Source organism: Petaurus breviceps, unplaced genomic scaffold (genome assembly GCF_028583685.1).
Source record: "Petaurus breviceps papuanus isolate PSGF00001 unplaced genomic scaffold, PetGlider_PUasm1.0 174, whole genome shotgun sequence".
NCBI classification, from domain to species: Eukaryota; Metazoa; Chordata; class Mammalia; order Diprotodontia; family Petauridae; genus Petaurus; species Petaurus breviceps.
Window position 1 is genome coordinate 74,876,502 of NW_027185761.1, and position 26,072 is coordinate 74,902,573.

A 26,072-nucleotide genomic window follows, 5' to 3' on the forward strand; every position below is an offset into this window, starting at 1 on the left:
GGGAGAGTAGCAGTAGGAATCTCAGCTTCCCGTCTCCAGATGTGTCTAATCCACATCCCATGTAACAAGACCACTTTTCATCACAAAAATAGACAAATTTTGGCGAGCATCCTGTGTGAATCATTTAAGATCTCAAAATTCTGATGAGAAGGTAACATTTTCACCAGATAAAAAGTAAACGGAAGGGCAAGTCAACAACTTTACTTGCATTTGTTTTCAAAAAATGCCCAACAGGAAGTTGAGATAATTTAAATATGAAGAAAACTCCCAAATCACTTTATGAAAGAAATTTTGCCCAGTGAATATATTTGGGTGTTCCCAAGTTCATATACCCCACCAGAGGTCACCAGGTGCTGTTAGAATCCCACGAAAATTCAATACATGTCATGAACACTTTCACAGGCAAATGAAACCCAGATAAGTTTTCTCAGGATGCTTTTAAATGAATAAAAAAATTCACAGGATCACAAATGGAACCAACTATACTGAAATATTTATCAAATATTCAAAAACAAAGTCAACCACAGACTTCAAGCCTGCTATACGGGAACAGAGAAAATGATTCCACTTCTGTCCGTGTATATTTTGCCACATACACCATTTGCCTTGCTACTTACTGAACCACTAATAAATGAGCTTCTGGCCCAAGGGCACCTGGAACCACTCTGAATGAATCAACGTCATTACTAAATGAAGGCAGGATCTCTGGTTTAGGCCCAACACTGAAAAACGTTTTCAAATTTCATTCCTGACATTTCACTACAAGATGCAAGCCAAAAAGTGACTTTTATTTCTAATAAAGATTTCTCTAGATGGAACCATGAGACGGCTTTGACTACAATCTACTATTAAGACCAAAGGAATGGATTAGAAAGGGAATGGGGACCAAGAGGCATTAGATCAGGGATTCAATTATTCAATTATCTGAATTCTGCCCAGGGGGCAGCCACAGCAGGCAACTTAGAATATGGTCCTTGAACATAAAAGATAAAACATTTCCCTGTGACAACATTTCTAGCTTTCCACAAGCTGAACTATCTGCAAGTAAAAAAATCAAACGTGCATACCTGTACAGTCTTTTTAATTCTATGTGAGGGACCGGGGTACTCTGAAGAATACAAGTCTGTTAGGAATAAGGAGTTGATTAACGTAGACTTCCCCAGTCCAGATTCTCCTAAGAAAAAACAAACAGCATCATTAGTCACTTTACTATCACATGACACAAACATGCCCCTAATCTGACCGTCCAATGAGATCCCTGGCCCCACATGGAAGGCAGGTCCACACAAGGAGAGCACAAATCATAGCAAAGCTCCCATGCACGTACCCAGCTCTGCATTCCAATCTAACACATGAAAAAGACTTGGAGGGGGAAGTGGCTCCTAGCGATCTGGCCAGTCCCTCCCATCTTCCCCTGGAGATGACACTCACTTGTTGGGTTAACTAAGAGGAGGCAGGGAGGGCGCTCAAAATGTCACTGCTTTAAGGTCATCTCTAAACCTGTGTGCTGGGACTCTAAAAGGGAGCTCCCCAGTAATATGGACGTTCTTGTTCTAAATAAAAGCAAAATAGAGCTCCAGGGCAGCCAGGTGGCTCAGCAAGTAACAGCACGGCTCCAGTGTCGGGATGACCTGGGATCAAATCTGGGCTCAGACACTTAGCAACCACCCAGAAACACCTGGCTGTGTAACCTTGAGCAAGTCACTTAACCCCAATTGCTCTGGGGCGACCAGGTGGCTCAGTGAGTAAAAGCACCGGCTCCAGTGTCAGGATGACCTGGGAATTGAATCCGGGCTTGGACACTTAGCACCCACCCACAAACACCTGGCCATGTAACCTTGAGCAAGTCACTTAACCCCAATTGCTTAGGGGCGGCCACATGGCTCAGCGAGTAAGAGCACCGGCTCCAGTGTCGGGATCACCTGGGGATCGAATCCCGGGCTCAGACACTCACCACCCACCCACAAACACCTGGCCGTGTAACCTTGAGCAAGTTACTTAACCCCGATTGCTTAAAAAAAAAAAAAAAAAAGCTAGAGCTCCAGGAAGGACAGCCACCAGGTACTCCCTGGAAAAGCAAAGAAAGGAGGTGGCAGCGCCAGTCTCATCAAACAGCCCAAGGCAATGAACATTCACAGGTCGACAGGTCTTCTCCTACTGCATATCTTGGAGAAGTATTTAATGCAAAAAAAAAAAAAAAAAAGAGGAAGAGAGAAAAGAGAATGTTTTTTAAGTGTCCCTGTGCTAAACCTGGGGACAGAAATACAAGCAAGATGGTCTCTACCCTCCAGAAGCTTCTAACTTTTGAAAAGCTGGGGGGGTGGGGCAGTTGGCAAGGAGGAAAAGAAGTCTGGGGGGGTCTGAGTGAAGCAGAGCAAGGCCCCAAGAGGCTCCTGAAAAGCTGATCTGGGAAGGTAGTTGGAATATAATCAGAAAACCCGGAAGAGTGCCCAAAGTCCCTGGATCATCAAATGTCTGACAAACGCTGTCAAGCTGAAAGAGATGCTGGCCAAGAAAATGCCAGTGGAGAAAACAAACTTACTTGGAAGCTTTCACAAGACAGAAGCAGTGGTGAGCGAAATCAGAAATCTAAGCAAGCAAATAAAGTCATCCCAAAGGCAGAGAAAAGGAAATTCATGGGAAGACAAGCAAGAGACATAACATGGTTGAAAAGGCTCCGAAAGGTTTGGCCACTTTTTACTATCAATGGGAGTAAAGCTGCCACTCTCGACATCTGGATACTCTCAGAAGGAAGACAGAAGAGAAACAGGAGGAGCAGCTGGATACCGGTGGAGAGCCCCCGATGTGAGAGCGCACAAAATCATCAGGTCACAGATTTCAAGGCAGAAGGGACCTCAGGGACCATCGAGGCCAACCCTTCCACTTTAAAGATGAAGAAACCGAGGAACCAACAGACCCCATGATTGGCCTCAGGTCACCCAGCCAATGATTATCTGAGTATACATCTTTTGGGGGCCAAGTCCATGCTCTCTCTCCACTCCAGCAGTCAGCCTCTGATCAATTCACAAGGTACTTGAGGAAAAGTTACCAAAGGTACAGAAAACATCTTCAACTATATTCATTTTTCTTAAAAGGAGGCATGGATAAAGTCAATGGGTAAGGAACATGGGGGTTACTGAAAATATTCTACGATCCCCACTTATGTTTACCTCACTGCAATTCAATCAACAGACATTTGTAAACACTATGTGCCAGGGACTGTGCCAAGCACTGGGGACACTAACAGAATGGCATCTGCCCTCAAGGAGTGTCCACCCCAATGGAGGCAAATATGAAAATGTCTCCATCTGGTGGATGCAGGCTGGGCAACCCCAGAGAAGGCCCTCCCATTAAGGGGACCCAAGGAGATGAAAAGATGGGAGGGAACACCAGACCTGGGCTGGGCAGTTTGCAATTATGGAAACCCAGGTCAAAGAAAAGATGGAAACTCTGCCTCCTAATGTGTCTCTGCAAACAAGGTTTCTCCTGGCCACAAAACAAAATTACTCAAGACTGATTCAAAGACACAATAGCAAGAAGCCTGTTAAGGAACCTCCAAAGAGACATAAAACATGGACTGCCACCAGCATTTCCTCCTTGCCCTCTACCACACCTGAAGAGGAGGCCTTTCTTCTCGCCACAATATACCCAGCCCATCTTCTCAGATGTGCTGTCTCAGCTATCAACTCAGATTCTCCTTGTCTACTACTGGAGGCTTCCCCTCTCCCCCCTCCCCATCTTCACAAACTCACTCTCCTCTCCAATTGCTCAGGGCATCCCCACTTCCTTTCCTTTCCTCTCTCTCTCCTCCCCGCCCCCAATGGTCTCTTTTCTCAGGCCTTGTCTATCCTGACATCTCTGCAGCCTCTTACACTGATGATTCCCCTCTTTTCTAAGGCTCCACGGCACTGCTCTCCACACCTGTCCAAATGCTGCTTCCCAGACTCCTTTGCTGGGTCCTTATGTAGGCTGTGCCTACTAACTGTGGGGGTCCCCCAAGGCTCATTCCTAGGCACTCTTCTGCCTTGCTCTTTCTAGCTCAAAGTCATCAGGACCCAGGAATTCAATTATCTCAATAATAATAGGAAATGCATCTATAGTGCCTACTATGTGCCAGGCACTGCCGTTAAGTGCTTTACAGGGAATTATTTCATTTATCCTCACAACCATCCTTTTGAGGTAGGTGTCATGATTATCCCCATTTTACAGATGAGGAAGTTGAGGCAAATAGAGGTTAAGTGACTTGCCCAGAGTCTCACAGCCAGTAAATGTCTGAGGCTGGATTTGTACTTGGGTCTTTCTGCCTCCAAGTATACTGCTCTGCCCACTGGACCACCAGGCTACCTCAACAGAATAACTGGCCTGGGAAATCAGGAGACTTGTTTTCCAGTATTACCTTCTACCATTAGCTAGGTGAGTGAGTGATCAGGAAAGCTCACCAAAATCTTCTGTATGCCAATTTTCTCAACTACAAAATGTGGAAGGTTAGAGTACATAAGATCCGAGGTCCCTTTCAGCCTCTGTCCCTTAGGGACAAGGCCAGGGCTTGCTTTTACCCTTCAAGTTCGTAGTTTTAATACTGACATTTCCTAAGTCCACAGAATATTCAAAGGAGCCAAAAATCCTCAGAGAGGAGGATGAGCATCCTGCCATTTCACAGATAAAGCAATTCAGGCCAGAGGCACTAAAGAATTTAGCTAATCACCACCAAAATGAGGAGCCAACTTTTCCACTGGACCACAGCTTCAAAGTATCTGCTATTCCTTCACGCTGTTTTCTACAGAAATAGCTGGCATGCAAATACCCAGTATTTATAATGAATAAGAAAAGTTCTATTTTAGATAAACACCTCTGAATTCTTGTCCAAGGTAATCATGTTGTCAAAAATGAGTTTAAAGAAGAAAAGCAGGCTTTTAAAAACCCACAAAAATTACTGAGCAATACACATTTGTTTTAAAGACAAGTCAGAAAAAGACTATTTAAAAAAAAACCTCTTGTCTATTTTATTCTCTTTACACTGTGAAAGAAAAAGAAATCTTCCAAATATGTCGTTTTACTGAAAACGTTCAGAATTTGGTTCAGCTCATTACTTTCTTGACTATAAAATGGTGAATAAAAATAAAACAAGTTTTCACCTTGAACCAAAGTATTTAATAATGAAAGTGGGTCAAGAAAAATCTCTCTTGCTTAAATGGCACTTAACAGATATGGGAACTGAGGCTGAGAGCTAAATAACTTTTTCGACAGAAGCATCACTCTGCCCCAACAGGGCCTGGAGTCCTGGTTGGTGACTGCACTGCCCAGAGGGTCTGAAAGGTGCTCTCCTTGGCAATGCTCTAAGTCTCCCTGGTCATTTAGGAGGCATGCTGTTGGCATTACACTGTCATAACACTGGGTGGGTAACACTGGGTGGGCACCCCTGGCGATTCCAGTTCTTAGCTCCTACAAGAAGGGATGCTCTGGGTCCGCATGGCCCCGACTTTTCCTCCTCTTTTAGCTCTTTGGGAAAACCTGTCCCTGAGTGAAGCCCCTCTCTGGATGCCTATAGTGACCAATTCAACAACCTTCTGTGCCCTCCTAGGCCCTCTTCACTACTGACCACACTCTAGCCCATGTCCTTGGGTGCAAGGACATGGGGTCATCAGGCTCTGCCTCCTGTCAGCCTTGAGCTGTGAGCAGTCCTCTTCAGTTTGAAGAACGCAGAAAGGGTCACTCCAGGGACAACTCACTCTCAACTTGGCCCAATGGAGCCATATTTCTCCAAAGTTCCTGAATCCCAGAGACTGTGGCCATTGTGTCCAACCCACCTATGAACAAGAACTAGCTCCTGCAGTCCACCTAACCCACCAAACACATTATCTCCCTTCCTCTGGTCTCCAGCCCCTCCTCCATCCAGCTAGCAAACCAATCTTCCTTGAGCAACAGCAGTCTGATCATTCAATCAACTCCGGTGGCTTCTTATTTCCCGAATCAAACAGAAAGTCTTCTGCTTGGCATTCAAAGCCCTTCATGAGCTCTCCAGACTTGCCACACCTTACACCCATCCATGTATTCTGTGATCCAGTAACACTGGCTTCCTGGCTGCTCTCCATGTATCAAGACTCTCTCTTCATGCTGCCCAGAGTTAATCAAGGCCAATTTCATGTTGTTTCCTCCAAAGGAATAGAAGCCCCGGGAAGGTAGAGGCCTACTTCATATCCACAACACAGACAATAGCTGCAAAACTTCTGACTGGACCCAAACTGCTGGGATCCTATCATCAGTCCGGAGGGGCTCAGTGCTTTATCCAAGGCTATCTAGGAGCCCAAGGCTGGAAGGGGTCACTGAGAGGCCTTTAGAGGAACAAGTCCCAAGTTATCTGCCAACAGTCTGAAGCAGCAACACCCACTGACCAGGATCACCACAGAATCTTTATGGAACAACTTGCAGTTCGATGGAAAATTTATAGAGGCTATCCATCAGCACGCAGGGTAGAGACAGAGAGAGTACAGACAGATCAGCTGGGTCCTGAATTAAGCAGGAAGAAGAAAGACAGCTGGAAATCTGAAGGCTTCTTTAATGATGGCTCAAGTCCAGTGTTGTTTTATAATCATTTGATATGGAACACACAAGTATCCTCAGAATTCAAAGTGAGTACACAAGGGGACAGTGGGGAGGTGTATCCTGGCAACGTGTAACCAGGAGTGAAAAACTGCATCAAGTAAATAAATGGAGGCAAAAAGATGGGCTGATCAAGGGGGACAAGTACAATGTTCTGGTGCTGTCCTGTTAACGTCTCCAGCAAGGCAAGGGACATCTGGAGTGAATGTAGGGGAGGACACAGACAGGAGTAACACAGAATGGACAGGCTAGGCAATATTCAGTGAGGAGAGCACAGATTCCATCTGAGTAATAAGACATGGCACCTAACATGTGCTGAATGAACACTCTCTCAGAGCTAATCCAATTCTGGGATAGATGATGGCCCAGTGAGTAAAGCACTGGAAGCCCAGAGTTCAAATCCAGCACATTGTGACCCTGAGCAAATCACTTCACCTTCATCTGCCTCAATTTCCTCAGCTGTAAAATGGGTATAACAATGCCTTCTAAAATCAGCCCAAGTGGAAGTGTGTTGCCTCCTTTAAGTAACTTATAGGAAAAATATATGCCAAAGAAATCCACTTTTTTATACCTTTGGGTTTTAATTCTTCCCACACATTTGTTTTCTCTAAATATACCTGAAATGCTGATCCAAGTGTCTTGTACACAGAAGGCACTTCCTAAATGCTGACTCGTCATGCCAGTGCACAGTATTTTGCGAAAGCCTCATCAATGGCCAAATGTAGCATCAGTAACACAGTGATTGATTAATGGGAAACGGTCTAAGCACGGGCCCCTAGCACCCATCGGCCTGATCCAACAAGCATGTTTCAGCCACTACAGAGTGAGGGCCGGAACTAGGTTCTGGGACACAAAGATCCACCACAAACAGCCGCCTCTTGTCACGGAGTCGGGGTGGAGGGGAGCAGAGAGGGAGACACAACACGGACAAAAGCGGGTGAGTGGCTTCAGTCACGTTGTGACCCCACCTGGGGTTTTCTTAGCAAAGATACTGGAGTGCTTTGCCAAGTCCTTCTCCAGTCATTTTACAGATAAGAAACTGAGGCCAACAGGGTTAAGTGACTTGCCCAGGGTCACGTACAAGCAGTAAGTGTCTAAGGCCAGATCTGGACTAAAGGGTCAGCTCTATATCCAGTGCCACAAAAAGAAGCATCCTGCTCTACAGGGTTCTTTCCATCTCTCAATAAACATAACAAAAGAAGAGATCAGGAAAGGCTCCCAGTAAGAGACTCAGGCGGGTAGCTGAGACTTCAGGACAGACAGGAGTTTAAAAGAAGAGGTAAGGAGGGCATTCGTTACAGTAATGGAGGCCCAGAGATTAGAGAGAACCGCCAAGCAGCAGAAGCAGTGCGTCATCTGCCTATAAGACAGAACCCATCAAGATGAAGAAGAGACAAGCAGCCTAGGACTGGAGAGGGAGGCTAGAGTCCAACTGTGCTGGACTCCGAAAGCAAAAGGAATTCATCAGCTGTTCTTAGTCAGAGGAGGGAAAGGGTCCAGCCTCTGGCCTTAGAAAGATCCCATAGCTTTGTGATAAAGGGGAGAAGAGAGATGTCAAGCCCTGAGTCCATCCAATCTGGGAGGTCCAGAAGAAAGGGATCCAAGGGCCTGAATTAGGACTGGCCTCCCTGAATGGGACACAGGGATGTGGAGGTGACAGTGCTTTACCCATTCATGCCCTGACCTTTGAGTTCACCTCTTCAGTGCCCAAAGGGACTGAACAATAATTTCTTTCAACATGATTTCCCTTTTTGTCCTCCCCCTCCCTCCCTTCCAACTCCCTCCTCATTGATAAATTCCTCAGCTAGAGTGTTTTCCTTTTAGGCATTAGAGGGAATACTGGAGGGGATTTTTATATTCATTATATTTAAATCTAAGCTGATCAGCTTAAAGAGGAGGGAGAGAGAGAACAGGCATTTATTAAGCATCAACCATGAGCAAGCACACAGCTGACTTTTAAGTGACCAAAAAGACATCTTACCTACTACCATAAGCGTGAATTCAAACCCTCTCTTCACAGACTTCCTGTATACTTGATTTGGGAGATTCGCAAATCCCACGTAGCCTTCAAGGTTCTTCTGTTGCTGTTTGTTGATTTGGTTTGTTTTTTAAAGGAAAGGGAATAAAATTAGTCATTAAAAGAATTCTGACGCTAAACATTTTTAATTCCTTTCCTTAAAGTGATTTTTGAGAATTATATAACAAATCATTATTCACAGCAAATCACACCAGCTTTTCATATCAAATGTTGGAGGTTAAAAGAAAGCACTTATTAGAAAAGAGCAGGACAGGCAGAGAGCTCATGGGAAATGTTACAGCAGTCAGTGATTGCCTATAAATAACCTAAGAGGATGGGGGAGGAATGACAACAAAATTAAAGAAACCTGGCTGTCACCAGTGATTTCAACTGACAAACCCTGAAGGTTAGTAAAATATGATTTCGAATGAACCAAAAGCAAGCTGCTAGAATTGTTCACAAAGTTTTAAAAATCCATTTAGAATGATTTTTCTGCTCCTTTAATTATACAATAACTTGGCTCACAACGGCTGACTCCCCATAGGGATTTTTCTGGAAATTTAGCCTGGTCATAAAGGGAAATCAAAGCACTGAACTCTTAACAATTGTTTCCCATCAAAGTGTACAGGTTTTCCCAGCCAAGGTCAAGTGAGCAGCCCTGGTGGGCAGCTAAGCTGGGCAGTGGCTGCAGTCTGATGTTTCAGAAGGTTCTGTTGTCGTCATCTTCAGGGAAATCAAATTTAACCAAGCTGCAAAGCCAATTTTATCTCAACTTGCTAAAAATCTTCAATCATCTCAAGTGGGTGCTTCAAACTGGAATTTGAATACTCCTAAAGGGTTATAAAAATAAATGTGATCTTTCAGCCATAAGTCATAACTTTTTCATCCTGGAGGCTTAAAATGACATCACATTGGTTAGCTTTAGTCTTAACGACAATTTCACCAACTTATTGACATGCTTCTGTAATGATGAGAAAACATCAACTATATTTTCATTCTAAAAGTTGGTGTCAATAGGGCCCTCAAAATATTCTTGCTAATACTGTCCCCAGGATCAACATGAGAAAACTCTAACTTCAAACCCATTACCCCCGTTCTTTTGCTGCTGTAAAGGCCCTTTTTTCCTTGAAAAATTCATGAACAAACTCTATGTCTAAATTTTTTCTCCAGTCAACATCAATATCAGTTCTGAAATGGTTCATTCCTTGGCTGTTAAATGGTCTGCATCATAATTATGGTGCAAATCTGTTACGCACAGAGCACGGAACTGCCTTTAAATTTTTTCCTCAGCTCCTTTTTCAAACAACTGCACCTTTTAATTTATGACAAGGTGGGGAAGGAGAAAATCAACTGTTTATATGATGAAAAAGTTACATAGGATACTCACAGCTACTTTGTAGGGAATATATTTCCATCATTCCAATGTTCCAAATATCAGTGGAGTATTTCCACAAAGGCATGGTAAAATGAGGAATTCCAAGGATGGTATGTTGCAAAGTCAGGCCAAGAAGTGTGATCCAATGGAACAAAGCAGAAAGGGGGGGGGAAATGAAAGTTACTTACATGTAATGAACAAATCACTTAAACTCAAAATTACTTCAGTGAACGACAAGCTAAACCACAATTCTGCCAAACGCAGCATCTTAACACTTCTCCCACTGCCAACAAAAGCAGAAAACTCTAATTTTCACTTGCTCTTCAAACTCTGGCACAAAAATGTTGATACATTTTACAGGGGACCTGAACCTTTTTTCTTTTTAAATGCTGACCTGCTATTCAAGGAGTAGTTACTGGCACCCAGCCCCCAGACAAAGAATCCTAGCACAACACTACTTTATAATCACTAGATTAGACTCCACAGCATCAGATAAATCCAGAAAACTGTGGCTAACTTCACGAATGGGAATAAAGATTATGGGAGTTAGAAACTTAGAATATTGAAGATAAAAATAAGCAAAGTTGAAGGCAGTTCATGAGATATAAAATTAAAAAGAATTAACAGTAATAAAATAAGAAAAATAAAAGGCAGTTTCAAATATAAAATGAAACAATATTAACAGAATAAGGAAAGAAAGTAAACTCAACTTTAGGCAAATCACTGATGAAACATTTCCACTCTAACCGTATCAGTCAATCACAGACACATAATTTTAAAAATGGAGGGTCTACAACTTCCTTAAATTAGGCGGGCAATAACATTCCTTTGGATTAATATGGCATTACTGTCAATGCAGAGACAAGACCTGGACCCAGGGATTTATTGATAAGGAAATTAATTCCCTTGACCAGCTGGCACCTCCTCTGCACTTAGAGGCTAAGATGGATGCTGGGCCAGGACCACATGTCCAGTATGATGGGAGGCAGAATGCAAGCCCGTTTCCTTGGCTTTAAGACAAGGCTCTATACACTACCTACACACTCCCATTACGGGAAGGCATTTTGACTTAGAAAAACCACATATGGACATTTTGTTTTATTGTGGGGTAGCTAGGTTCAAATCCAGTCTCAGGCACTTACTAGCTGGGTGATCTTGGGCAAGTCCCTTCACTCTGTTTGCCTCAGTTTCCCCATCTGTAAATGAGCCGGAGAAGGAAATAGCCAACCCCTCCAGTATCTTTGCCAAGAAAACCCCAAATAGGGTTCCAGAGTCAAACAACTTGACCACAATAACAAAATGTTTTCTTGTATTTCTGTTGTTCCGCATTTGCGATCTGGTCTGTGCTGACAGCTCTTAAATCTACTCGGCAGCCCCGCTCACCTTCAGGCTCCCGCCTCGTGCCCTGGTAAGCATCTCCAACTGTAGCATGTCCCACAGACACCTTAATGTCAACCTGTCCAAAATTAAACTCACCATCCCCTCCCAGCCAAGTCTATAAATGCAGACACACCTGGAAGAAAGCCTTCCCCATGCCCCCTCAATTCTAGTACCTTCGTTCCCTCAGTTAATTATTTTCTATTTATCCTGTATATGGCTTGTTTATTTGTCTCCCCCATTAGACTGTGAGCTCCAGGAGGGCAAGAACTGTTTTTTGCCTCTTTTTGTACCGGCAAATAATAGGCATTTAATCAATGTTTACTGATTGATTGATCTGTCCATCGATTTGCCCGGCTTAAGCTTAGAAGGATTCAACTGACCATGAGGAGAGAAAAATCTCAGTAGCAAAGCAACTCAGGAAAGGCTTACCTACTAAGATATGGCCAGGCAGGGCATTTGTTAGTAGACAAAGTATCCATAGTCAAAGGAGTGCTGGTTATTTTTAGATACTACAGTAGTATTCAATCTTATTGTTACACACACACACACACACACACACACAAGGCATATAACCAAAGTTAAAATGTATCCTTCGCTCTAAGCCTTCCACATCTGTACCCCACCAGCAGTACAGGCATCAGGAAATGCAGCAGGCTGTGCCTACTTAACGTGCCTGCCCTACATCCACTTAACCAACACAATGTACGGCATGTTTTTGTGCTTTATTATAAACAATGAAAACTTGCTGAAGACAGCACTCTCCAGAAAGCACAGAATTGTTTTCCAAGATGGCCAGTACACAAAACAGTTGAACAAGACTATTTCACCGCCCATAAGCCATACAATGTCTCAAAATGCACAAAACATAAGGTAAAAGTTATAAAGGTTTTTTTTTTTTAATTAATGAAAACAAAAGTGTGCAGGAGGTGCTGGAGTCTGATGCATTTTGGCCACAAAAAAGGCTCTCTCACATTTGAGTGTATAATCAGAACATAAACACTTTTTCTATATTTTAAAACTCCAGACCACCTCAATTTCTGACACCAACAAGCTGAGACTTCAGAACATATAAAAGTCCACTGATTAGGGGCGGCTAGGTGGCACAGTGAATAGAGCACCAGGATCTGAGTTCAAATCCGGCCTCAGACATTTAACACAAAAACTAGCCATGTGACCTTGGGCAAGTCACTTAACCTCAATTGTCCTCCCAAAAAAGTCCATTGATTCATTACCATGTAAATTTTGACAGGTGCCCCCTCCCAAGACTGTGACAAATAGCTCATAATTTGTGGAAGAGATCAACAAATAAATGTCTCTTAGGTGCCGGTCTACTCAGCTAATCCTCAGCCCTGGTCACCTTCCCACCTACCCCCAAAGAGTACAGCTGGCCAAAGTCTAAGGTCAGTGCTTTCCTGGAACCACCCACAAATACAGACTGACCTTAACTGGGGGCTTTGCTAATTCAGGTTAATTTCCCTATTAGGCTTGACTTCCAGGAAACAGCTTAGAGCCTTCTTAAGTGTCCAGTTCTGCCCCACCTATTCACAGATGATGACCTCACTCACTACTTTACTGAAAAGGCAAAACCAGGGGCGGGCTAGGTGGCACAGTGAGTAAAGCGCCAGCCCGGGAGTCAGGAGGACCTAGGTTCGGATCTGGCCTCAGACACTTAACACACACACACACACACACACACACACACACACGCACAAAACCTAGCTGTGTAACCTTGGGCAAGTTACTTAACCCCAATTGTCCTCCAAAAGGCAAAACCAAAATGACATCATAAACAAGCCTGAAGTCAGCCATCTCAACCAGAAGGAATACAGGATTTCCAGCTAGAAAGAACCTCAGAGAGTCTCTAGTCCAAAGCCCCTTAAGTTGACAGCTAAGGAGAAATTCAGTGAGTTGCCCAGGGTCATCCTGGTTATATTAAGTAGCAGAGCCTGGCTCTGAACCCAAGTCCTGATTGCAAATGCCGGGGTTATTTAAGTGAAGACTGTTTTGACCACTGGAATTTAAGTTCCTTGAGGACAGGGCTGCTTTGACTTTCTGTGGATCCCCAGTACTTAGCACTCACTTAAATGATTATTGAAGCTTGAAGATATCTCACAAGATTAGCCACCCCGCCCCTGGCCCCCCCCCCACCTTACTCACACAGATGGGTGGGGTTTGGGTGAGGTGCCCCTCCCACAGGTGTGAACCACAGCATATTATGTCAGAGTTTTTCTATGTAAATTAGTTTTGCTGAAATTTTTTCTTCTTCATTTTCTTTAAAAAAAAAATCTGTTCTAAAAATTCTCTAAACCACTATTGATTAGAGAAATGCAAATTAAAACAACTCCAAAAGGTACCACATCACACCTATCAGATCGGCTAACATGACAAAACAGGAAAACAATAAATGTTGGAGAAGATGTGGGAAAACTGGGACACTAATGCATTGTTGGTGAAGCTGTGAATTGATCCAACCATTCTGGAGAGCAATTTGGAACTATACTCAAAGGATTACAAAACTGTACATAGCCTCCAATTTTAGAGAAGTTCCAAACAGCAGGCCCTTTGCCCATACTTCAATCCTAACTACCTACCTCTCCACCATCTGCCTACTCACCACCTTCCTAAACCCTCTACGTTGGGCGGAGAACAATTTCAATTCTTCTTTACCGTGCTAATACTTCAAATATCATTCTCCCATTGATATCAGTCTCCTCTCTTCTGTCTCACTGCTAAACATCCTCCATCCCTTCAACCAATCCCCTTGTAGCATTTCTCTCTCCATTCTGGTCAATGTCCTCTGGTAAGCACCAACTTACCCATATCCTTGGTAAAACATGGCATCTAAAAATGGCCACAATACCCTAGATGTGGGACTACCACAAAAGAGAACCATGGAAAGCGTCTCTTCTAACAAGGGACCACATTAACTGGACTGGCTGCTACTTGAGACTTTTGATCTAAAATACAGACTTTATAACTCAGTAATATTCTCAAGCTCACTACCCAGAATACATCTTTTCTTTCCCACTCATTCCCTCCCCCACCCAATCCAATCAGTGGCCACCTCACGTCAATTCTATCTCCACACCATCCTCACAGATCTATACCCTTATCTCCACTCAGAGAGTCATCACCCTCTCCTATGGACTAGGCCTCTTAACTAGTCTTGTTGCTTCCAATCTTTCCTCAGAATTTCCCCCCCAGGAATTCGTGTCTCTTGTACTACAGTTCTGCTTCTAGTCCAAACTCCACAGTCACATCATCAAGGGAAACAACCTCACTGTAAAATGGGCCCGCCATTCCCATCTAACTCTAGAGGTAGAGTTAAGCCCAGCTCTGGCCCATGGTTCACCACTCTGGTTAAGAAACTTCCCTATTGGAAAAGGCTGTCCACATCCAGAGGAAGAATTACAGAGTCCGGATACAGATTTTTTTTCATTTTGTTTTGTTCCTTCTTTCTCACTGTTCCCTCCATTGGTTAGAATTCTTCTTTTCAATCTGACTAATGTTTAACGTAAAGGCATGTGTAGAACCTATACCAGACCGCATGCCGCCAGGGGAGGAGCAGGAGGGGGAAAAAATTTGGAACTTAAAAACTTGTCAAGCTGAATGTTGTAAACTAAAAGTAAATAAATTAAAAAAAAATTTTTTTTAAAGAAACATTCATATTGCCTCTTGGACAAAATCTAAATCCTTCTACTTGGCCGTCTGGCTTCAGGCTACCTTTTCATCCAGCAAAGGCTAAATCATCGCTTGTGTGTGTATGAGGCAGTGGGGAATTTTTTCAGGCATGCAGAGGCTGGACAAGATGGCTTCTGAGATTCCTTCCAATTCTAAAATTCTGTGAATTCCAGACTTATATCACATGACTCCCTTTCATGCATTCTGTGTTCCAGCGCAAATGGCCTAGTTGCTGTTTCCTAAACTTGGCATGCCATCTCTCCCATCTGTCCCTCATACCTGGAATGCCCACCCTCTCATCTCATCTCTGCCTCTTAGACTATCTGTCTTCAGCGCTCAGCTCTGGCATCTCTTCCGAAGGAAAGCCCTTCCCAATTCCCCTAGCTTTCATGCTCTTTGCACCCCACTTATCTTTCATCTATTTCCATGACATGTCCGTCATCGCCCAGGCCCCAGGTAAACAAACTCCTGAAGGAGCAGAGGGACAATTTCTCACCACAGCATTCCTAGACCCAACCTAGCAGGAGGCATGCAAGGCTGGGGAAAATCTAAAACAAAAGAAAGACATTGCCAACTCCATTTTCATATAAAATCTTGTCTCAAACACAGGCATAACGGACATATCAGCTCCTCTCACATAGAGCCCAGGAGAAAAGGTGAAAAATTTCACCATTTACATTTTTCAAATAGTTCAAATATGATCTGCCTTTTACAACCTAGGTTTACTCTCACAAGAGCACTGACATGTCACAGCATTACAGCGACATTTGGCCTGAGTAATTTCATTTAGACTGAGCTCCCATTTGTTGTGCAAGTTCTTTCCCTCCCCTCCCAGTTGAGAAAAGGACTGGGCATTCCGCCCTAGAAAGAGTCTGTCAACTTTTCAATTCAATTCAACAAACACTTATTAAGTCCCTACTGTGTGCTAGGCAACATAGAAGTTCTATATGTTTACTCTCATTCCTAGCTTCCAAAACCAAACCTGGATGTTTGACCTTTGGGATAAGATTATTTTACCATTAAATTTCTTTAAAAGTTAGGTCTTCCAGGCAATTTTTTTAAAGAGACTGCCTTCTGCTTTGAAGCCTGCTGAATTCTCCTGAATCCATTCTGTTTCAGGTCATTCTGAGATGATATTCTTAGAAACAATCACCTGCTATATTCTTACTTCCACATTTTTTAAAAACCAAGTCAAGACCTGCTCCTGTGAAGAAGATCCATCTTTCTAAAAAGTTTCCTATAAAAAGCTCCAAATTGTCCTGCCCAGGAATAATCCTCACTGAAGGTAAACCATGTGCTGGTCTAAGGCTCCTCTGGCATGATGGAAGTGAAGGCACTCTTAGGGGCCAGAAGACCTGGGGCCAGTGAGCCACTTGATTCCTGGTCTCCTTCACATGCAAAACCAGAAGAAGCCTTCTCCTGCTATTTCACTAGGCGGCCTTCTGGAAGATGACCCACAAAGGACTGCATACATGTGGCATTAACTCTGTCTCACCTTGAAGAAAGGCTGGGGACCTGAAGGCTGTGCTGCTGAAGTACAAGCTAGGTGAGGGCCTGCCACACTAACCAAGGCTTCAGGACAGGCAGAGAAGTGCTGGGCCCCTATTGTGGGGAAAGATCTGGGTAGAGGAGAAAAGGGCATAAACTGAATAAGAAAAGGAACTACATAGATAACTGAGATAAATATGGGCTTGTGAAAAAAGGCCAAAAGCTGGATACAGAGGAGAAATCTGGAGGAAAAAAATGGGTTGTCTTATCTAACTACAGAATCCCTAAGTTAAGAGGTGTAGCACTAAATAAGTAAAGTAATTTCAGGATCATCCTTTTTATTACACTGGCACAATCCAACCACACCCATTCAACAGCTTTCCAGTTATTTAAATCATTCTTTATTTCGTCTTAAAGTGTTTTGTAATTGTAATTATTTTATGGGCGCCTTAGATGTTTCATGCACTTTTTAGTCTCAAATATTTTGTACGTGTTGTTATTTGAAATGGTGCTTTTTTGTTCAACTCTTCTATTTTACAACACCCATCATTAAAGCCAATAGGAGATCTTATGCAGAGTGTCCTCCAAATAACACTATACACCACAATCTTTTCCGGCTGAAAACATGAATCCAATCCAAAGTTCTGGCTCCTCGTTCTTCTTGACCTTTCTGTTGTATTCCCTCCTCCGACATACTCTTGTCCACCTGAGCTTTTAAGACTCCAGTTTCTCCTGGTTTTCCTCCTCTCTGCCTGACCAGTCCTTCTCATCTCTTCTGCTTCTGCCCCCTGCATCCTCTTGTTTTTTGGTATCTTCTTGACTGGTGACCAAATCTATGAGCTACATTATCCCTAAACACATATACACGTGTGTCATATGCAGAAGGATAATCTCTATTGTGTGACTAGTAGGTTTTAATTTACATGTGAGATAAATGGCTAGAGACAAACAGAGCTCTAGACCCTTAAGCTTAACTTCTCTCCCACATACACCCAAAATGCTTGCTGGACAGCTCCACCTCAAAATCCCCAGGGCACCTCACCATCAGCAGGTGCAAAACAGAACTGCTTCCCCTTACACTCCTCCAAACATCACTAGTTCTCCACTCACCTAGGCACAGCCCTAGATCAGGTCCCCTTGCCTAGTAAGGCTCTTCTCCATTTCCTCCTCCATCAGCTACCAAAGGAAGCCTGTTACCTGGCACATGTCAGGTTTCATACAGGAGCCAGCACCTGGAGGAGCGCCACTGAGGAAGAATCAGGAGATGGAATGGTTTTTTTGGAGAAGAACAAGGAGGTCAGTTCTATATAAATGTGGAAAGAGATGTTTTAAGCAAATTGTAAAAAGCTTAAATGCCAGATCTGGTCTTTTCTCCTAGAGGCAACAGAAAGTCACTGAAGTTTCATGAGCACATGGAAGGCCATGATAAGGCCTATACTTTTAAGAATATCAATATGGCAGCTGTGTGGACTACCCTGGACAGGAAAATATGGAGGCAGGATGATCAATTACAGGAGGCTGTGACAGCTCTCAAGCAAAGAGGTCTGGAGGGCCTGAAATAGGGCGGTGGCTTGTGTTACATGGAGAAGAGGGAATGAGATGAACCACTGCCTGTTTGGAGTGAAGGGAGGGAGGCGACCTGGGGGACTGGCAGGGATGTTAAAGAGGGCTCCTTTTGGGTACAGGATGCCTCCGAGATGGCTGCTGAGGTCCCTTCCAACTCTCCAATTGTACCATCCTGTAACTGGAAGAACTGTGCCACTCTCAAGAAACAGAAAAAAGTAACAAGGGAGAGGAAGTAAATTCCCATTTGCACAGGTAGGCCCTTAAAAGAATGTAAACTCAGGGCAGTGTAACAGTAATGAAATTTAAAGATCTCCTGGTATCGGGTTGGTTTTCGGGTTAAGTGTTAAAACCCAGAGCTTGTGAATCCCATTTGTGGGATGGACTTGTTGACGTGAAGAGACGGGGCTGAACCGGGAGGAGCTGGTGCCATGGTTTCAGAAAGAGGCCCAAGCAGAGAGAGGCAGAAGAACTTTTGGGAGCAGCATCCTGGAGGCAGAGAGAGAGAACTGACGACCAAAGCCACCTGAATTGCTGAGGGTCAGCTGGAGTTGCCCAGGACTTTTGACAACTGCCACCCAGAGCTGCCGAGAACTGAGGTGGCATAACTGTGGTGCCAGATTCGTCTGCTGGTGAAGGACAGTGCCGTTGTCGTGAGGACCTGGAACCTTGCTGTTGGTTCAGAAGCCCTAGAGGAGGATTTTCTGGTTGTATGTTCACAGAGAAATCCTGGAGGAGAGTCTTGATGATGTTTTCAGGGGTCCTGAGACTGTTCTGCAGGCAGAGAGTGAACTGATGAGGATGCTGGCAATGTATATTGTGGCTTTGTTAAGCTTTGTCTCTCCAGGAACAGAGATTGCAGAGAATTTGCCTCAGGTAAAGATGAAGGAAAGACCTCTCCTGGGGTACTGAATGCTGTGATGACAGTGTAGCCTTGTTGTGGCTTCAGGGTAGATGGCCTTTGAGAAGGTGCTTGGTGGTAACTGATGATAATTGTAATTCAGTTGTGATCCAGAGGTGGAGCACTTGGACCTCAGTACTTCGTGATTGAATTGAGGACTTACTAAATTATTGAGTTACACGTGGTGAATGCTGTATTTTGATTTTCTGTGAATGTCTTGTCTTAATCTGTCACTGAATAAATGGAGTTTGCTATGCTCCTAATCTGAACCTGGAAGTTGGTTGTGCTTGGCTTTACAGGCAGCTAGGTGGCACAGTGAATACAGCACTGGCTCTGAAGTCAAGAAGACCTGAGTTCAAATCCAACCTCAGACACTTGATACTTATTAGCTATGTGACCTTGGGCAAGTCAGTTAACCCCAATTGCCCTGCCTTACCCCCTCCAAAAAAAGACCAAAAAAAACAAAAGAATGTAAACTCCTTGCGGGTAGAGACCTATTTTATGTTTTAGTTCCCAGTGCACTTATCCTGGCTGGGTGAGAAAGACATAGACCAGGGACTAAACAAGTATACATTCCTCTCGCCTAATTTTCACTCGTCACCTTCTGTCCAACTTCACACTGCCTACAACGTCCTTCCTTCACAATTCTGGGACTAAAACCCTCAAATCAAACAATAAGCATTTAAAAACACCTGCTCCTCCTTCTCTATAAGTCGAAGTCCATACCTACAATTCAAGAATTTTTCACTGATACTTCTAGATGAAAGTAACCTTTCCCTTTTCAAAATTCTCAGAGCATTTTGTCAGAATGTAATAAGAATGTAAATTTTTAAGATCTTCCCTGCCCCTAGGCTAATGTGCACCTGAAGCCTGGGGTGGGAGGCTTGTTTTTCAGTAGATACTTCTTGATTGGCCAGTGAGTCAATAAGGTTGTTACATTCTCTGAGCCAGGATATATGAGCCCTGATGGGGAGCTTTGTTTTGGGACTCACTTTGAGAAGTGTTCTGTGATTTGATCTGAATTCTGGGAAGCCGTTGTTGAGAGTCCCCCGGCTTTGAAAAACCCAGAATGTGGAAACCCAGATGTTGACTGGGTATGGATGTAATGGTTGGACAGTTTGGAAATCTGTCTACTTGATGTTTCTGTCTTGATAATTATGCCTGTATACTTTAAGGTTCAGGGTGCTGACCTTTTCTCCTGAACAAGGTAAACGATATATGTCTGACTGATTAAAGTAAGCTTGTTAACCCATTTTGAGTTGCTTTCCTTTAACAAAGCAGATCCAAGAACCTGTGGTAGCTGCAAACCCTGAGGACGCTTGGGGTGCTTGCTGCTACACAGATTCCCTCCTAATTTATCTCACCCTCCCTAGTGTCACAGTTGTTTGCATATGTCTCCCCTTCCATATCACCGTCCCTTTCAAGATTACAGAATTTTAAGAAATCAGAAGAGACCTCCCAGCCATCTAGCCCACCACCTCCTGGAAAAGCAATATGATTATTCAGCATCAGCTGGAAAACTGTCCAGAATGGCACCCCTGTCCCTGGCTCCCGCCTCCTCCAGGCAGCTCATTCTGCTTTTCTAATGGTTAGGCAGTTTTTCCTGACACCAGACCTGTGACCTCCATCCCAATTTGAGGACAGGGACTGCTTCATTTTTGTCTCTGTATGCTCACTGCCTAAAAGGAGGTCTTGATAGATTTTCATAATGCCATAAGATTTAAATTCCCCTTCCACTCCCCCATGTTCAAGAGGTACCTTGGAGCAAAGTGGCCAAAATGACCTCAGTTCTCCCCTTCCTAACTTCTCTTTTAGCCTCCTGGTCACACAGGCTTGCAGACTAGGTGAATTCCTCCATTCTCTCTCACTCCCCCACTGCCTTATCCAATCAACCAATCAAGTCCTTTTGTTTCTACATTCTTAATATCTCTCACATACACTCCCTTCTCTCCTATGAAACTGCCACGGTACAGGACCTCAGCACCTCATGCCTGTGGGATGGGATTTCTCCCCACTCCTGTTCATCCTCCACTCAAATATCAAATTGATCTTCCTAAAATGAAGCTCTGACTCCTATCACCCCCTAGGTAGTAAACTCCAGGGGCTCCCTATGACCTCCAGAATCAGAGAGAATGCTCTGATTGGTATTCAAAGCCCTTCATAACCCACCCCTCCCTACCTTTCCAAGTCCTCCTCGACGGGTGGAGAACTACACGTGGCCTTCTAGGTCCTTGGGTGCAGCCTGCCTTTTGATTGAGTTCCAGTTTTACAGCACAAACCCTGCTATTAAAGGGATTTGTTCTGTCAAATTTCCCAGGGTGAGCTGCTATATGCTAGGATTCAGGGACTGGTTTAAGGCTTGGCTGGTTGTCTAAAGACCTGAGCAACTGATGGAGAAATTATGTCAATAATGAAGATTAAACCACATCCATCTTCCTCTGCCATTCACCAGCACACTCCTGAGTGGAGATGATGAGGAGATGCTTCTTAGGCATGGGTAATGGCCACTGCCAAAACATTGGAGATGAGAGTCCTGGGTGTCCTGGGGAAAGGCCCCAGGTTGGTTAACTGTAGAATGTAGGAAGAGAAGTCTGGGAGAGTTTAATGAAGAAGACAGTAGCGTGACCATCAAACCTTTGATTAAGGAAAAGAACTTTGGCAGCTCTGGGGAGGATGAAGAGGACAAAAAAGAAACCTGAGACAGGGAGTTGTTAGAAAGCTAATGCAGCAGTGCAGGAGAGAGGCGATAAGGCCAAGGTGAAGGTGGTGGCGGCTGAAGAATAAGAAAAGGGCAGACACAAGAGAAGTCAGAGGTAGAAGGCAACCAGTCAAGATCCAATTATTAAGTGCGTACTGTGCACCAGGACTAAGCTTTAGGCTTGAGAGGCAAAAGACAAGGAGCCCTCAAGGAGTTCATAATCTAAGACAAAGTCAAAAGCAAATAAAAATGTATGAACAAACTACATACAGAAAAAAGGGGTAAATAAATAGAAGAGGGAATAGGATTAAGAGGAGCTAGGAGAAAGTTTCTTGTAAAAGATAGGATTTTAACTGGAACCAAAGGGAAGCCAGCAGTCAGAGCAGAGGATACAGAGTGTTTCAGGCACAGGGGGAACAGGCAGAGAAAATGCCAAGAAAAGACACGACTTGGTAAAGATTAGATATGGAGGGCAGGAGAGAGTGAGGAGAAGAGCATCCCGAGGCTGCAAACCTGAGAGACTGTTAAGAAAGGAATGCTCCTCAACAGAAAGCAAGCCGCTGGGCAAGGCATGGAGAGAAGAGAGGCAGCGAGCCCTAGTTTGGACAGGACAGGCTGACTTTGGAACGCTCGTGAGCCCGAGCCTGGATATAGAGCTTTGGGACTTATCTACAGAGACAAGAGCTGATGGGGCCAACCAGACAGTACAGAGGAGAAGAGCATCCCGAGGCTGCAAACCTGAGAGACTGTTAAGAAAGGAATGCTCCTCAACAGAAAGCAAGCCGCTGGGCAAGGCATGGAGAGAAGAGGGGCAGCGAGCCCTAGTTTGGGCAGGACAGGCTGACTTTGGAACGCTCGTGAGCCTGGGCCTGGATATAGAGCTTTGGGACTTATCTACAGAGACGAGAGCTGATGGGGCCAACCAGACAGTACAGAGGAGAAGAGCAGCGAGAGCAGTGAGAAGGGTCTCCCGTGGGCTGCATATTGGCTTCAAAAACTACAAATTAGCATTATCTTTGTTGTGTTCTTTTTTTATTGGTTACAAATTGTCCAATTAGGGGAGGCTGGGTGGCACAGTGAATAGAGCACCAGCCCTGGAGTCAGGAGGACCTGAGTTCAAATCCGACCTCATATGCCTAACACAAAAAATAGCCGTGAGACCTTGGGCAAGTCACTTAATGCCAACTGCCCTCCAAAAAGCAAAAAAAAAAAAAAAAATTTGTCCAATTGCATTTTAATCCGGCTCTGGCCCACACATGCATGCAACTAGCAAATGACTTCATGTTTGACAACTTTGACCTAAAGGACCGAGCTTCAGAATACACCCAAAAGTAGGGGGCTTTGATATGAATGATCCAGCAAAGGAGAATGAGAAGCTGGGACGAGAACCAAGAGTGAAAAAGACCAGTAAAGTCAAACAGTAATGTTCAGGAAAACAGCAGCAGCGCTAAATGCTACAGAGGTCAAAAGGAGGAGATGAGAGTTAGAGAAGGCTGACACCGCTAACTTTGGAAAGAGCAGCAGCACGCGAGTTACAACCTGGAAACCAGATTTCAAAAGACCAAGGAGTGAAAGGAGAGTAAATATAGACAACTTTTCCTACAAGTCTGGCTGACAAAGAAAGACAAAATATACGATGACCACGTGGAGTGATCTAGTGGTGGTTTCTTAAAGATGAAGGAGATTTGTACATAATTGTAGGCAGCAGGTAAGGAACAATAGCTAGGAAATGACTGATGTTTAGGCCGGAGAGAGGTTATGATTGAGGGAGCAATCTCTAAGGAAAACTGGACGCAACCAGAGGCACACGTAGAGAGCTGGCTCTTAGTGAGGAGCTAAGTCACCTCACTATCAGAGAATGAAAGAAAGTGTACAGGATGATTCAAGGAAGCAGTCACCTAACACCGTGTGCCTTGGTTCCTCATCTGTAAAATGAGAAGGAAATGGCAAACCACTCCAGGATCTTCGCCAAGAAAATCCCAAGTGGAATCATGAAGAGCTGGACAGGACTGAAACCACTGATCAACAACAATGGAGAGATGGAAGGAGGGAGCTCATGACAAATTACTTCTATCTGTTCAGCAAAGTATGGGACAAGATGTTCAGCTGAGAGGGCTGAGGGGAAGATCCGAGGTGAGCAGATTGAACAGTCAGTATGGAGGATGAGTGAAAAGGACTGCTTTGATGTAGAGAGGGTTTGGTTGAGAACACGGATTTGTTAATGGACATAGCACAATTTACTCCAGTTTAGGACAATAGGTACATCAGTAAGATGATGGTGGGAATAATGCAGGATCAGAGTTTGGCAAGTTAGGAGCTGGGACAGAATAGAACCAAAGGGTTCATGAGCAGAGGGCAACGTAGTATCAAAATGGTTAACTACAACATAGAGTCAAGATAATGAAGGGAAGGAAGAAAGTGAAGCCAGGAGTCAAAGGTCTCAGTAAGGACAAGGTCAACAACAATTTATTAAGCACCTACTATGTGCTGGGCACCAAGCCAAGCACCAGGAATGCCAAAAAAAAAAAAAAAAAGGTCAAAAACAGTCACTATCCTCAAGAAGCTCATAATCTATTGGAGGAAACAAGATGCAAACTACGTACATACAAAAAAGCTCCATCCAGGTTACACAGGAAATAATCAACAGAGGGAAAGGGCCAGAGTGAGGGGCTGGGGAAGCTCTAAGTGTGGGAGGCAGGTGGAAGAAGGCAGAGACGAGGAGGGAAAGCACAGGGAACAGTGTGAAGATGCTGGGGCCTCCCAAGATGGAATTTCTTGTGAGACACAGCAAGGAAAGCAGTGTCCCAGGATCACAGAGTATGAGGAGAGGAACAGGGCGCTAGAGCTCGGAAAAGTGGGGAGAGGGCAAGTTATGAACAATTTCAAAGCCAAACATGATTTTCTACTAGAACCTGGAGGTAACAAGCAATCACTGGAGAATCCTGAAGAGGAAGGCGGTCGGTCTGGCTAGACGCAGGGCAGCCTGGGGCTAGTGCCAGGCCTGCAAGCAGGAAGACTTACCTTCTAGACACTTACTACCCTGTGTGACCCTGGTCTCTTAACCCTGTTTTCCTCAGTTTCCTCATCTGTAAAATGAACTGGAAAAAGAAATGGCAAACCACTTAAGAATCTTTGCCAGGAAAATCCCACATGGGGTCACCGGACTAAAATGACTCAACCACAAAATGGTCTAACCTGCATGTTTAGAAGATCAATCTGGAAGCTGAAAGCTGAGGGGATGGTGCCTTGGAGAAGGGAAAGACTTGGTGCAGGAACACCAACCAACCAGCCAACACCCAGGAAAACCCAGGGAGTTAGTGATGAGGGCCTGTGCCAAGGGGGCATTTGGGCCAGAGGGCAGAAGAGGGAACATGAGAGATTTCAAAGGCAGAACCAAGAGGACTCAGCAACTGACTAGATATGAAGGGAGGGGAGAAGGGGTAGGGAAGGATGAAGCAAAGTCAAGAGTGACTCCTAGGTTGCCTGGGTGACTGGGAGGAAAGCTAGGCCCTGACAGTAATCTGGAAGTTAGAGAAAAAGTGTTAGGAGAAAGATAATTAAGTTTGAGAGAAAATCACCCCAGGCTTTTCAAGAATTCCTTGGGGGCATCATCAAACATAGGGCAACAAAATGATTTTCATAATGATGGGCCCAAGTCTCCACAAAAAAGCTAAAATTCTGTGCAGAATACTCTAAGACAACTTGAAAACATCTACATTTTTTAAAGCATTTCTATCCAATGTGATTTAAAATGTAAAAATGCTGGTGCCTGAAGCAATGAGCTTCAGTTATACCAAAAATTCATTTATGTGAACAGTTCATTCCTTTTGCCAGATGTGGTCAAAAGAACCTTGCTCTGACACTGGAAAGTGCCAGTCTTTGTGGGTGACAGGGAACTGGTGGTCTCTGAATGCAGACTGAAGCACGCTTTTCTAAACTGTGTTTATTTGTATTATCTTGTTTGTATTTTTTGTGACATGGCTAATCCAGATATGTTGTGACCTCACATGCATGATCAAGATCATAGTGCTTGGGGGATTTGAAACTCAAAAGTTTTAAAAATGATTGTTAAAAATCTTTTACATTTAAATGAGAAATATTTCATGAAACAAATAAAAATTAATTAAAAAAAAACAAAACCATCCCTCTGGGTCTCAGTTTCTTCCCTGCTAGGCCCTGATTCCAACACAAAAATGAGAGGCCCAGGGGCAACCAGGTGGCACAGTAAGTAAGAGCGCCAGCCCCAGTGTCAGGAGACCCGGGACCAGTCCTGGCACCCACACAAAATAACTGGCAGCATAATCTTGAGCAAGTTACTTATCCCCAACCGCTTAAAAAAAAAAATGAGAGGCCTTGCCTCCAAGGCACC

At 44.1% G+C, this 26,072-nt stretch overlaps 1 protein-coding gene across 1 annotated transcript in view; it reads right to left on the minus strand.

Moving 5' to 3' along the window:
- The window catches only part of SEPTIN7 (septin 7), a 47,026-nt gene extending 36,901 nt beyond the window's left edge, over nucleotides 1–10,125 (minus strand). Inside the window, exons 1-3 of the mRNA XM_069084412.1 lie at nucleotides 10,005–10,125; nucleotides 8,582–8,684; nucleotides 1,068–1,174 (exon numbers count right to left, since the gene is read on the minus strand). Of these exons, the coding sequence (XP_068940513.1) occupies nucleotides 1,068–1,174; nucleotides 8,582–8,591 (117 nt within the window). The 5' untranslated portion in view covers nucleotides 8,592–8,684; nucleotides 10,005–10,125. The remainder of the gene's footprint in view (nucleotides 1–1,067; nucleotides 1,175–8,581; nucleotides 8,685–10,004) is intronic.
- Between the last annotated feature and the right edge of the window lie 15,947 nt (nucleotides 10,126–26,072).